At 43.3% G+C, this 14,626-nt stretch overlaps 1 protein-coding gene across 5 annotated transcripts in view; it reads left to right on the forward strand.

Annotated features, from left to right (window-relative positions):
• Positions 1–14,102, forward strand: part of LOC308585505 (uncharacterized protein) — a 43,371-nt gene extending 29,269 nt beyond the window's left edge. For 2 of the 5 annotated variants that reach the window (XR_014007445.1, XR_014007446.1), the window contains 2 exons: positions 9,487–9,633; positions 10,085–10,393. Coding sequence is in view for 2 of the 5 variants with exons in the window: in XM_081191192.1 (XP_081047318.1) it covers positions 9,487–9,633; positions 13,658–13,767; positions 13,908–13,944 (294 nt within the window). In the remaining 3 variants the exon portion in view is untranslated. Of the gene's footprint in view, positions 1–8,840; positions 9,016–9,486; positions 9,634–10,084; positions 10,394–13,657; positions 13,768–13,907 lie in introns of those variants that run through there. The other 3 variants (XM_081191192.1, XR_014007451.1, XM_081191193.1) reach the window with 3 other exon arrangements.
• The last annotated feature ends 524 nt before the right edge of the window (positions 14,103–14,626 follow it).

Here is a 14,626-nt window from a genome sequence, read left to right on the forward strand (position 1 = left end):
GTATTATAGTTCAATTAATTGTTTCAGAAAATTCTTTCCATCTTTCTCAATTTTTGTTCTATAATTTATCTTAACGATCTAACCTTAAATTTTTCATTTTGGCCCATTATCAATCAGCTTTTACTTAATTCTTTATTACATTTCTGCTAAAACCATATAACTTCATTCCAGCATCCTTCTAACATTCATTAATTTTGCAATGTTTTTGTAAATATACTTTAAATTTTTTCCAATCTTCTTCCACCGACTCTTCTCCCTGGTCTCGGATTCTGCCACTCATTTCCGCCAGTTCCATGTAGTCCATCAGCTTCATCTGCCATTCTTCCCTGGTGGGTAGATCTTGTGTCTTAAGATTTTTTTTCTTGATCCCCCCCTAAAAACTAGGTGCGCCCTATGGTCAGGTGCGCCCTATGGAGCGAAAAATACGGTGGTTTCAGTGCATTTCAACAGAAGTGAAACATTAACAACAATGTAAAAAACAATGAGATTATTTACATAATGTTGGCAGATTGATAATAATAATAATAAATAAATAAATAAATAAATAAATAAATAAATAAACCACACATATTGGCTTGTGTGATTTTTGTCCTGCACCTCAGATGAACATGCAGATTACAGCAATTTCTGCTCCAATTTCCATTTCCAGTAGAATTCCCTGGCATGCCAAATGCTTCCTATGGGAATAGGGCTGTAACATCTCAAACAGACAAGTGTCCCTAATGGAGTGGAGCTGAAATTTCAAAGAAGTTTTTTTTTCTTTCTTAAAAAAAATATGATTTCCCCATTTTTCTCACCTCCTCACCCCTTAGAAAAAGGCCAGTTTGAGTATTTTCCCCCTCTATGAATATTTGCCACTATAGAAGGGTGGGGGAGAGAAGAAGGGAGGGAGCCAAGATTTCATCCCCAGAGTGCCCTGGAATGACACATGTTGCCATAGTAGCTAAAGGTCAGGGATGTCATTTGGAAGGAGTAACATCAGCATACCGTACACTATGTCATTACATTATGAATAACAATTCCCTTTTATGCAGAGCCAAACACCACTCATTAACTTGCCATGAAAACTGATGGAACACCCAGGGTGAGCTTTGGAGTGCTGGAACACCCTAGATTCATGCATAACTGTGAATTTGGAAATCTGTGTTTATATTGACATTCATCGGTGCTTGCTAATTCTCCCAAGCAAGCAAGACTACACCAGCATTTCTAAATTGGTAGCTACATAGTGCAATAAGCACTGGGACATGCAACTGTCTCTAGATTAGAGATCCCCCAATGCTGTGCTTTCCTTGAATACATGTGTAACATGCAAGTTTGCACATGAGTAAAATAGAAACACAAGCATATCCATTACCAGCAGTACCAAGCTCTTATCAGTATGCATTATTGCATTTTTGAATCTCATTGCCTCTTTTAGTTTACACTAAAATAAATATATTTATTTACACTACACTAAAATAAATAAATATGTTTATTTATTTACATTATATAAACAATGTAAATAAATAAAAAACATGTCCAGGACACTGATTGGGAAAAGCAGCAACTTTGTATTTGCACGAAAATTTACAGCCTCCCCAGTCTTCATTTCCTCTAAGGAACTGGTTCCAAACTGGGGCCAAACTGGTTCCAAACAGAAATAGACAACTATCTTACTTTTATAAGACATCTGAAGGCAGCCCTGCATAAGGAAGATTTTAATGTTTGATATTTTATTGTGTTTTTAATATTCTGTTGAGAGCCACCCAGAGTGGCGGGGCAACAGATAAATAATAATTGGGCAGCATATAAATAATAAAATAAAATAATCCAGTTATTTTGGACTACAACCCCCATCAGCCCTAGCCAGAATAGCTAGGGTTGATGGGAGTTGTAGTTCAAAACATCTGGAGGGTGCTTGGTTGAAGACAGCCACTGCTGTGTTCTGCATAACCCTTGCAAACCAAATAAAAGATAAGGCAGAGCAAAATGAGTCCTTATTTTAGCACACTGGAGACTAATGTGAAAAAATGCAATAAGCAGAAAGTCAATGCCATTGAAATTTGATGGCATTATATCTAGTGGTATGTAGGGTTTTCTGCTTCAATTTTCCTGCCTCAGATCTGTTTTGAGTTTGCAGTTGGGTTTATTAATGCGAACACATTGTTCATGCAGCCGTGCATTCAGCGACTTGGCATAAATAATTTATCTGCAAGCTGACTTGGCTGGCGATGCTTACATAATTGAAAGCCAATCCCACACAGTTTATTGTGGAAGGTTTATTGGGAGGGAACAGGCACAGCTTCTGGGATGCTGGCTCAAGAGACCAGGTTTTCAGAGCCTGCTTTTCCAGCATGGAAGCAAACAGCCTTTTTCATCCTTCCACTGCTGCGGAAGGAGAAGCATCTTGGAAGTGAGGGGCAGAAGAGCCAAACTGAAATTTCGCGTACGTTCCCCATCTGTTGAATTCCTCAAACTGAAGGGTATCAGGAATTTTGATACCCTTATTTCAACATGCCCAAATTCCAAATCTGTATGGAAACTTCCTTCCCCTGCTCTCAAGTCCTAGAGATAGTTAAAAATCGTCGATGGAGCATGAGACTCTTAATAGCAGAATTGTGGGTTCAAGCCCCATGTTGGGCAAAATATTCCTAGGTTGCAGGGGTTCAACTAGACGACCCTCGTGGTCCCTTCCAACTCTACCATTCTATGATTCTATGAAAAAGAAACATGTAAAAATGCTCATTATTTCAGGTTATGCATACAGAAACTTGCACACCCCAAGACCACCAACTTATATTTCCATGCAACCCTATTGCAACTGTACTATCCGTTTTCTGCTCAGATTAAGGGTTTGACCCCCTAAGCAGGCACTTTATCGCTATTGCTCAGCAGTTGTAGCTCACAGTTATTTATTCTTATCCTTTTGGGGAGCCCAAAGCTCTGGAAGATTTACTCCTTTCACTGGACAATCACCAGGTCCTCTACAGAAACAATTTTCTATAGATGAGGTGGGAAAACTTTCTGGGCAAACTTCCCAGTGATGAATGGGGCCAAAGGCAAAAGCAGACAGAGCAATGAATGTGCTGTATGGTATATAGAATGTGCTTTGCATGGTAGGCTAATCACTACAGACATTCACACACTCCCCTCTGTGCTCCACCCAGGCAGGCAAGAGTAATTGTAAGAGTTCAAGGACACAAGCAGAAACACTCAAGGAGGTTGTGAAGCAATGCTAGTGATGGGTGTTGCCTGGGGAGCCCCCAAGGACCAAAGAGACAGGCCCAGGGGCAATGGCATTTGGCCCCTGGGGCTTGAGGTTCTCCACCCCTGTTGTATCGCAAGAAGCATGGTATACAAATGTAACAAACACAATTATTTCACTCCACCTCCTAAATCCATTTTGGGTGCTTCTGATCGGAAGTTCCCTCTTTGCTCCTGGTTTCAGTTTACCACATTCCCTGCTTTCCTCCATCTTTCTCACAGTCAGCTGAGTTCCACCAATTGCCAACTGGCAACAGCTCACCTGGATGAAGTCATTGAGACTGGTATGTTGGATGGAAGACAATAACCACTATCCATGCCTTTGAGTTGGGTTCAGTATCCATGGAAGTGTAAAAGCCAAAACAACAACAAAAAGAACCTAAGGAGCTGAAAAGGTCTCTGGAAAGTCTGGGGTATGGATGGAAGACTTCATTGGTATGTGGTCTCCAATGAAGTCTTCCATCCATGGTCCAGGCTTTCCAGAGATGTTTTAAGCTCCTTGGTATGTGGTCTCCATTTACTTACTGGTTATTGACTGACAACAGAATACTCATGCCTGGGAGGTTCCCTTTGGGCTGAAAAGCAATTCAGTCCTCCCAGCCAATCAGAAACAGGACCTGGAGACTGAGAACCAATCAAAGCCTGATAAATATCCAATGAGTTAAGGAAATGGAAAGAATCTATCATTATCTGCATAGCACACAATACTGATTTGTTTACTTTTAATATTTAGCTATCTCCCCACAAGCTGAAGGCAGCTTAAAATTTATTTTTCTAAAAAATACTGTCACGATTAGAGCGACTGGAAATCTTTTTTTTTTAAAAAAAAAATCTAACCACAAGAAACAATGAACACATAAAGATCCCAGAATGCAGATAAGAATCTTTGAATCCAGCCTTCGACTTGTGATGGTCTGGCAAAACAGAGGGGCCACATACATCATAGTGACGTTATGCCGCCTCTGGTCACTCAATTCCTGAGCCTTGGTGTTGCTGCTAAGAAGCCAAACCTCCACTTCTGCCTGCCATTGGCTGAAATATTGACTGTTGTTTGCATATGGTTTGCATATGGTGATTTTCCAGCAAGTTTCCCCCAGACAGGGGTCTTCTAGAGTGACAGCTAGTGAGGCACAAGGAGTGGTCAAAAGAAGAAGGCACTATCTGTGTGAGCAGAAATGTGGTGCATGGAGGTGTTTGGATCTTGCCTGCTTTCTTTTGATGATGATATCATTAGCAGGGTCCCATCCAGTGATCTCAATTGGCAAGGGAGTTTAGACAGGGAAGATGTGCTCTCTGGACAAGGGGTGGGGGGAAATCTGTGTTCTGTTCTCTCAGGTGCTGGTACCTGACACCAGATCTCTCGAGACATCCCTGTTCCTGGGATCTGCCCATGGTGGATGCAAAGGCAAGCAGCCGTCTAAATTCCCCCCTCGAGCCAATGTATCAGCATATTTTCTTTTCTCCCGGAAAGGGCTGTGGGATGCTTATTTTTGCACTGAATTGTAATATTGTTTGGGTGGCTTGGATAGAACTTCTCAGATGTTTATTGCTGCAAAAATAAATGTCCTATTATTTGCACAGCTGACAGTTGGCTTTGTTGTTCTTCCAAATGGAAAGAGAATATGTTGCCTAGACCAAAATACAGCTATGTTTTAATCTCCCTGCACGCATGCGCTTGGTTTGATACAAGAGGAGAATTCACAACCAGATGGATTTCTCCAGTATATACGTAATGCATTCCTCAAGAAAGTGCTACCCTTTCTGGAAGAGAGCCCCTGAAACAGGAGGAGAAATGCAATAATATTTGTAGGGTAGGTGTATTTTTTAATTCCTGAAAGAGCATCACACAACTACTGATAAGGATATAGCCTATGTTTTGGAAAGTTGTTTGTTCGCTAAGTGTTTTCATAACAAAATTTTGCATGAAGATTCCTGACATCAAGGAACAGGTTTTCCTGTTTGTTTGGATGCAACTGGGCACCATTTTGAATGAAGATGGCAGGCCAAACTTTTATTAGAATTCCCAAGCATCACTGGTTATGAGACTGCAAATCCTGATTAAAGCAATGGGGTTTGGGGCAGTTATTGTGGACCTGGAAAAAAAGAGGTGGTGAAATGGGGACACAGTGGGACAGAGTGGCCGTTCCCACGTTTTGAAGTGCCCTGTTTCAGAAAATTTCCCAGGTCAGCTTTATTGTCAGCACTTTAAAAAGATTTTTCTATTTTTCTATTCTTTAAAAAGATGTTTCTATTTCACTTGGATATTTGACAAGAGGAGTGAGTGGTGTTTGCCTTTTCTACCAAGGATGGGTTGACTTCAGTCTTGAGGTCTGCAGGTTATTTTGTTGGTTATTAGAATCCCCATGGCCTAATACCTTGTTTTCAATTTACAAAGCAAGGGTGCACATTCAGAATCTCCTAACAGTGAGAAAGATATAAATAATCTATCTGCCTTTAGGGACATTATTTATTAATTGTGTTGGCTTGTTTATATTGTTGTTAGTTGCATGGAGGTCCCAGTGGGTGGAAAAGCAGAATATATATATTTTCCTTTATAAAAAGAGGTGATAGATTAGATCAGTTTGTTAAAAGGCCGGCAATCAGCTGAAACATTTAAGTTTGCAACACCTCTGTTTTGTGTACACACACACACACACACACACACACACACACACATCTCTATGAGCTTAATGCTAATTGGTTTGGAGACATAATCCACTGGGAGCTTTTCATCTGCAAGCCCAATTTGTTTGCCCACAAAAGGAAAAATATTATTGAGTTTTAAATACATATATATGGATATAGGTATATAAATATATATACCCCCTTTCCTTTACAGAGCACAAGGTAGTATAGTATACATGGTTCTCCCCCTCCTCAATTATCATTACAGCAATTCTGTGAGTTATGCTAGGCTGAGAAAGTGGCTCAAGGTGAGCTTCAAAGCTTGAACCCTGGTCTCCCAGGGTTATACCTTGCTGGCTTTCCACACCGGCCTGTATATGATCACACAAGTCAGAGAGCACCTGCATCTCTCATCCAGTTCTGAACATCTCTAAAGCTCAGACCCAAAATGAATAGTTCCAGCTTTGGCAGAGTTCCACAGGCACACTCATATTTCTTCTTGTGCCTGTCGTGACCTAGTTGTGCCATGGATCATTTCCCTATGGTTCGGAGATGTGAATTAAAGCAGGCAAGTCTACATCAGAGCATCAAAGGGGAGGGAGATTTTTGGCTTGATTGGTGGGAGGAAGTATAATCCCATCGCACTCTCAAGACATTTCACAGTTCACCTTCTTGTCATCAAAGGTGTCAGGTTAGATCAGAGGGAAAAAACCTATTAGAGCAGACTGGCAGAACTTTTCCTGATTGGCCTTTTTAGCAGAACAGTATCTGACAAAGAGACAGGAGATGATGAAATCGAGGACCCGAACACTGTTGCCCATGAGACTCTCTTACCCAATACAAAAGTCTTATTGACTTTGACGCATGAGTACAGGAGCCCCTCTTATCAAAGCCACTGTGAAATTGAATCTCCACTTCAAGTAATGAATTTTGCCAGGTCATCCTGGTTGTAACTCATATGTCACAGCTGCACTGGCTACCTAGTTTCACCAAGACCACCTAATCATGTTCAAATATCTCTCTATAAGGCCTAAAAACACAGTCCTTAAAAAAAACAAAACCCCAACCAACACTGCCCCCATTCTCGGGATTCCAAATTCTGTGTTGGATTCTGTAGTACGGATGCTCTTTGGATATACAAAACAGGATCCTCTCTCTAGGTTTTTGACTAGTCCAGCTCTTGATAATGGACAATGAGGTCTTTAATTGTCTTTTATTGCTCGTAACTAGGAAGGACTGCTCTCTCCCATATGAACCCACATGTCCTGTTAAACGACGGAAATCGCTGGGTGACCTTGGGCCAGTCACAGTCTCTCAGCCTAACCTACCTGACAGAGTTGTTTTGAGGTTAGAAAAAGGAGAGGAACAGAACCATCTTGAGCTCCTTGGAGGGTGATGGCTGTTCTCTGTCTCCAAAGCTGGAGGCTGCAAAGTTTCTGAACACCAGTTGCCGGAAACCACAGGTGGAGAGAGGGCTCTTGTGTTCAAATCCTTCTTGAGGGTTTTCCACAAGCATCTGGTTAGCCAGTGTGAGAACAGGATGGTAGATGGGCCGCTGGTCTGATCCATCAGGCTCTTATGATGTTCTTAGGTGGGATATATAGGCAATAAACAAATAAATATCCATATATCAAATCAATAATGAGGAAGCAGTGGCCCCCGATTCACTTATATGGTATAATCTTCCCTGCTGAGCTTCAGTCCAAATGGCTAACCCTGTAACAGATGGTGTGGATTTTGCAGTGCACATGCCATACTTTTGTACCCTATGAAACTGCTGGAAAATCATGATGGCAACCTCTGCTTATCCCCTGCACCTCTTGCTCCATGGAATTTTGGAAAGAGGCGACCTTCAGTTAAAATTAAGGTAGCCTTTTAACGACCATGCTCAGCGGTAGATGTGAGATCACCTAGTAAAACTGGTAGGAACGGAAGTCATTGAGCGGTGTGGGTCAAGGAAAGCAATGCATTTCCATGAGAATGACATTTATATGGCACTTTTCAGCAGTGCTCCAAAAGGGAAGGACTTCTTTTGCAAGGTGTCCTGTGATGGGCGGTGTTGTATAGTGGGAAAGATGGGCTACAGGCACAGCTCTTTTAAGCAACAGCTCTTTATTACAGCAGTTAGTACTGCTCTAAGTCTCTCTGAACAACAGTGAAGCTGGCTGCCTTATATAATGCTCAATAACTTGTAACAGTAACAAATTCCAACTAACTACCCAATCGGTGAAAGCAACTCTCAATCCTTCATTTGCATACTGGTGGCCCAGAGTGAGAACTGCAGCCAGTCTGAATACATAACAGGAGGGATTTGGGAACAGGAGACAAAGAAGCAGGGCTGTCACAAAAGGTGGCAGACCCCCCTGCATCAGAGGTTTTTTGGGTAGGCTGGTTGACGCCCTCTCTCATACCTGCCATATTGGCGAGTTCCTTCAACAGCAGAGGCATAGGAGCCAACTCCTAGGGGCCAAGAGGTCTTCGACCTCCCCAATAAAATATTTAGGGGGCTGCCCCCCAAGTTGATGGGCATTGCCATTCAAATAGTGTGCGTGCACTATGTCATGTGACCGATTATGTGGGGCGGGGTTTACCCTCCCCTCCCCATATTTTATTCAAGTTGGCACCCGTGAGCAGAGCGTTCGTCTCGATGGCCTTGGAGGTCCCTTCCAAATGTATGATTCTAAAAGTAATGTTTGTTAGAGAGAAGGATAATGTAGGTCCTTTCTCCTCCCCAAATCATCATCTCCCAGGGAGGGGCAGTGTTGCTTTTGGGAGGGGCCACGCTGTAAAACCTGCCGCTACAAGATAACGTAGTGTGACAGAGGGACTTCGCTGAAAGAGTCCAACTCTTACATGAAGCAGAGTGGCTTCTGTTCTAGCTTATGGTCCTTTACCTTAGCTAGAACAGAAGCCACTCTGCTCCTACTGCCAATCCCTGTAATTATGCACGTAGCCTTCTCATTGCAAAGCTTACCGGCACAGCCTTGCAGAAGCTCCGTAATGCGCCAGCCAGTCCTGACTTGCAGGTAGCCCTGCTGCAACATCCTCTGAATCGCATTGGGATTGCAGGCTTAGGCGGATTCCTTTTCATTTCCACTGTTTCATGTCAGGCCATTATCTGCTCGAGTTAAATCAATACAACAGGTAAGACAAATTTCCATTGCCTCCACTCTAATCCAATATTGTGGCAGAATTAATATCCCTCTCTCAACCCACCAGAGATTTGGAGCTATTAAATCCTAAATTAAGGGTGTTCTGTTTTGCATGATACAGTGCCGAGTCTTCCAGAGGGGGTTCAGTGTCACTTCCGAACGAGCATCTGCCTCGAGTGCTGCTTGGCTTTCCTTTGTGATTACTCGAGGAAGCTTTCTGCCTTCTATTAACCTTTCATGCCTTGTTCTTTGGGTCTCTTCTGGCTAAAGCCACATATAGAATCTAGCAGCCAAGGATGAATTACTGCTGATGGGTCTATGGGATTAAGTGAAGACTGGGGAGGGGGTGACTCTTGCCCATAAATGGATGGGCAGAAACCTTCAAGAGTCAAACGTGAAGTGCAGCCTTTCTTAGATGATTCAATCCAATGCAGAAATGTGACAGAGTTACTTGTCCTTCCAGGAGGTCATCTTCTGGGCCTCTTCTTCTCACCTGGGTAAGCTTCCTTTCAAACAGGAGACACGACTTCCATTGATCACATTGCTTCATATTGGTGGGACAGTGAGTAATGAAGGAGGCACGATCAGAGCATCATGGAAACTCCCCAAAGTGAGTACCAATACTTCTTCTGACCCACCAATTTTAAAGAATCCAACTCAACACTAGCTGTGCAGAAAGAATTCAGAATACTACAATTTTCAACACTTAGGGAGGAATTCAACGCTTCCAATAGTCCTGTCTGTTTCAGCTTGCCCAATGGATTTATAGATCGCTTAATTGGCAAACTGGTTTACATAAAAATATTATTTAAAATACAGGTGAAATACAGATTTAAAATGTATATAAAATATAGATTTAAAATACTGATCAAATAGATCATTGAAATGCTGATAGAATCAAGTTTAAAACAAATTGGCATATAAAACGTAATGATTATAAATAATATCAGTAGTTTTAAAACTAATACACATAATGAAATTACATGTTAAAATTGTGTGTTGAAATTATATGTCTGTTTATGCTTCCTTAAACCAAACAAGTGATCATATCCTTGGGTTAGCTCTCACCTCCATGTGCACTTTGCAACAGAGAAGTGGCAACCTGGACCTAACCTGGACCTGCTACTGAACATGGGGATGGTCCTTACATTTCTGCTGGCAACGAAATCTGGTTTCTACCTGCCTACAACCTTTCCTGGTTCAGAGAAAATGCACTGCTACCTTTTCCATTTTGCCGGAGAGCAATTTTTCTAGAGGATTTTACTTCTGAGCAAGAAAGTTGAAAGCTGTGAAGTCAAGGAGCTCTTTGAATCGAACTGCTCATCACAAACTTGTATGTGGGGCTGGAGGTGGGGGAGAACTGGGGTGAAATAAAAATGTTGGTGGAATGCTCTGAAATTCGGAAATCTGGGTGTATTTGATTCCAAGGCATCTCAGAGTATGACATCATGGATTCTAAACAATAAGTAAAACATAAATTGATACAATCCCCTCCCCCTTCCCCACACACATATACAAAGCCAGCCATTGGAAAAAAAGCCAAGGAAATTGGGAGGAAAAAACCCAGACGGAATGGCAGACTACATATCCTGGTTTAGGAAATGAGTCTCAGCAGGGATCCAAGACATTTAAATCAGTTGCTAGTTTCTCCCCCCTTTTTATTTCCTTTAAATGATGTGTTCAGTTACTTCCAGACTCCCTCCCCATCTGCATACATAATTGAGTTGCGTTTTTATCCCCTTTAATTCATTGCCATCTTTGCAACTCTACAGCCAAAGTTTATCAGGATGTCTCAGTCCTTGTCTGCTTCCACCAGGGATTGCGTCTCTGACCTTTTTTGTTTATTTATGTCTCCAGAAGCCAAGCGGCAACTGCTTTCCTTGGTTAGGAAGAAGGTGCACTTAATCACTGGGGTGAACAGGAATGGCGTAATGAGAAGAGAAATAGGCTGTCGGATAGGAGAAAGAGCCCGGAGAAGACAGAGAGGAGACGGGGGAGAGGTTTGCTAGGCAGCCTGACTGCTGGAACAAATGCATCTTTCTGGTTTTGCCAACTATTCTTCCCTTTCCTGCTCCTTGCTCTGCTCCGGGAGCCAATAGGATGCTGACGCATCATTATACTCTTCTGGGGCTTTTGCATCACTCCCAGATCTGAAATGCCACCATTTGGCATTTTGGTGGCATTCAGTCCAATGCCACCATTTGGCATTTTGACACAAGAGAAGTAGAAGCACCCACGGTGAGTTAAGGACCATTGCACACCTTTAAAGGGGGCACACAATGAGGTTGTGATGGTCTGGGAATCTGATTCAGAGGCTGAACCTGAGGAATCCCAGCCTGCACAGGAGTCCCCGCCTCCAGGGCTGGCTGAGCCGGGGCAAGGGCTTGAACCTGAAGGGCCCTCACCTGTGCAGGATCCTCAGGAGCAGACACCAGCTGAAACCGCTCTGGCTCCGGAGGTGATCGAGGACCCATTGCCTGCAGGTGCTCCTCTCCCAGCCCTGTCAGGGGAAGGTGAGGTTGCCTCTGGGTCCAGTAACCCTCCAGCCTCTCCTGAGCTGCAGAGGCTCAGGGCAGAGAGGCAGAGGGAACTAAGTTCTTGCAGGAGGAATGCTCGCCTCCAGGCCAGGAGAGGCGAGTCACATGTGGACTGGGGCCGCCCTATGCCTCAGAGGAGATAAAGGCCAGCCTGTCCAGTCCCAGGTTGTGGGAGCAACATCGTTGGTAACCTGTTCCTGCCAGCACCCTGTCCTGCTCTTCCAGAGTTCCTGACCATGCCCAGCTCCTAGCCTTGGACCCCGCTTCGCCCTTGATGGACAGCCTCCATACCCTCGACCCAGTACCGGACCCAGACCACGCCGCATGGTAACACACACACACACACACCCCGGGACCAGCACAGAGGTGCCTTCACACAGCACATAAACTAGGATGTAGAGATGTTCAGCAGTGTGGATGGCTTTAGAAGGGGGTTAGACATAGTCATGGAGAATAAGCCTATCAGTGGCCGCTAACCACAATGGCTGTGTTCTCCCTCCACTCTCTGAGGAATTATGCCTCTCAATATCAGTAGCTGGGAAGGCAACCGGGCAGAGTGCTGTTTCACCCAGGCCCTACTTGTGGGCTCACCATAGGCATCAGTTTGGCCACTGTGAGGACGCATTACTGGACAATGATGGACTTTTTTATCAGATCAAGGAGGCCATCATCCTACTGCTTGGGCCCTCTCAGAGGTTCAGGCTTCCTGTGAGGCACTGAGGTGAGAAGTGAGGCAGGAACCTCCTCCTTCCCACCTCATTCTTCAGTATCTTTAAGTCCTGGAAGAAGTCTAGTGAAACAGCCAGCAATCCTTCCCTCATCAAACATTTCACAATCCCAAAGCAAGGAGATTCCGATGAAACATCAGGAATAACGTACTGACAGTAAGCGCTGTTTGACAGTGGAACCATCTCACTCAGAAGGTGGTGGGATCTCCTTCACTGGAGGTTTTTAAGAAGAGTTTGGATGGCCACCTGTCATGTATGATCAAGTTGAGATTTCTGCATTGCAGGGAATTGCACTAGATGACCCTCAGGCTTGCTTCTAACTCGGCAATTCTATGACCCCTTGGAGAACCAGGCCTTCTTTTTATGGGAAATCCTACCTTTGAAAGAAAACCTGAAACATACACACTCACTAGAGACCCCATTGCGCTGACATAGAGTCATACCTTTGATCCTGAATGCCTTGGTACTCGGACGTTTTGGCTCCTGAACGCTGCAAACCGGAAAGTGAGTGTTCTGGTTTGCGAACGTTCTTTGGAACCCAAACGTCTAACGGGGCTTCCACGGCTTCCGATTGGCTGCAGGAGCTTCCTGCAGCCAATCAGAAGCAGCACTTTGGTTTCCAAACATTTTGGAAGTCAAACGGACTTCTGGAATGGATTCTATTCAACTTCCAATGTACGACTGTATAAGCAGTGGTATTGGTCTTGCTCTGTTGACTGAGGCTCAGACCCTGTAGCAGTGGATGAAGGTTGGTGAATTCAGGAGACAGAGCCAGGCATACAAAGAAGTAGAGCTGCATGGGTTAGGGGGCAGAGCCCATCAATGGACCATGGATAAGGGGCCCAGAGCTAGCATGGTTGGATAACCCACTGATGCAGCCTGGTGGGTGGGGAGTCACAGGTGAGAGCAAAATGCAGAATGGTCCTTTGGCTCCAACTTGTCATCCTGACATTCTGCTCAGTTTAATCATCTCCTCAAGGCTCCAGAGACTTGGGATCTGTCCTATCATAAGTGCTGAAGCATCATGTGTAGTGACACTCACTATCGTGAATGGGACCAAATCTGCAGGAAGTACTAACATTTCAAGATGGATCCCCGCCTCTCTGTGCACACTTAACAAGAGATTCTTTGTTTTAGCACCTCAAAGGCAGCAGTGCGTGCATGAGAGAGAGAGAGGCAGAAATCTCACATTGGAATTGGACAGACACAGGAAAGATTCCTTTCCTGAACCCTTATTACTGTGATATTATTATACACACACCTCCTTTAATCAATTTAACATAATATGACCTATGAGTTAATCTTCCCTAATGAGAAGGCCACCTTCACTCCATTAAGAGACAGATATATCATCAACCTCATCTTCCAGATGAAGAAGGCAATTATGAAGGAAGCCTGGAAACGGGAGATACTAACAGGATGCAAAAGATGTGACGGGCAGTGCATGTCTGAAGGGAGAACCCAGGGTACCAGAGGAAGGTGAGGGATGCTTAAGGAATTCACTCTTTGCAAATTCTGAAATGGACTGACCTGATTCCACACCTCCTGGGTTTGTATTGTATGAAAATGGGATAGAATGAACATATGTGACAGAAATTGATTGATTCTTCTCTCCCCAGAGGTGTACTCTGTTTCTCTTCTGGACAATGGGGGTAACATGCTTGAATGGACCAGTTATAGGCCTTCTTTGTTTCTGCAAAACCCTTGGACTATCTTTGGAAGGAGACATCTCAATTTCTGTAAATGGGAATTTAAGTCACTCTGAAACATATCACAAGACTGATTTGGCATCAAATAAAACCATCTGACAATGACTGGCAAGTTTATTTTATTGATCTTATTTATACATTTATGTAACACCTTTCTGCCCTGCAAGGGCCTCCCAAGGCCATTTCCAATACATGTATAAGATGAATACAATATTAAAACCATCCCAGCAAGAAAAGAATAAAGAGAATTGGTTTGTAAAGAGAGATGGGGCTATGGATTGCATCTTCCAATGGTTGTCAGCTACACACACATGCACTCGTATACCTTAATCCACACATAGTTTCTCCGTTAAATCATAATTTCATCTGGATATTTCACTCCTTAGCTACATCTGGCTTTGTTTAATGTCAGTACATTAAGCAAACCACATTTTGTAACAATTAATGGTACCCTGGTGAAAACTATTGAGGGTTTTTTAAAGAAAGAAAAAATACAGCAGGTCCATATTGGGATCACATGAACAATAAGTAGTGTCATTTAAACAGGGCTTTTGGATGACTGGGGGATGTGAAAATTGTGGAGCCTCTAATGTTAAAATAAAAACATTGGAGAGAGACTCACATATAAA

The sequence above is a fragment of the Podarcis bocagei genome, assembly GCF_964188305.1.
Source record: "Podarcis bocagei genome assembly, chromosome: 4".
NCBI lineage: Eukaryota > Metazoa > Chordata > Lepidosauria > Squamata > Lacertidae > Podarcis > Podarcis bocagei.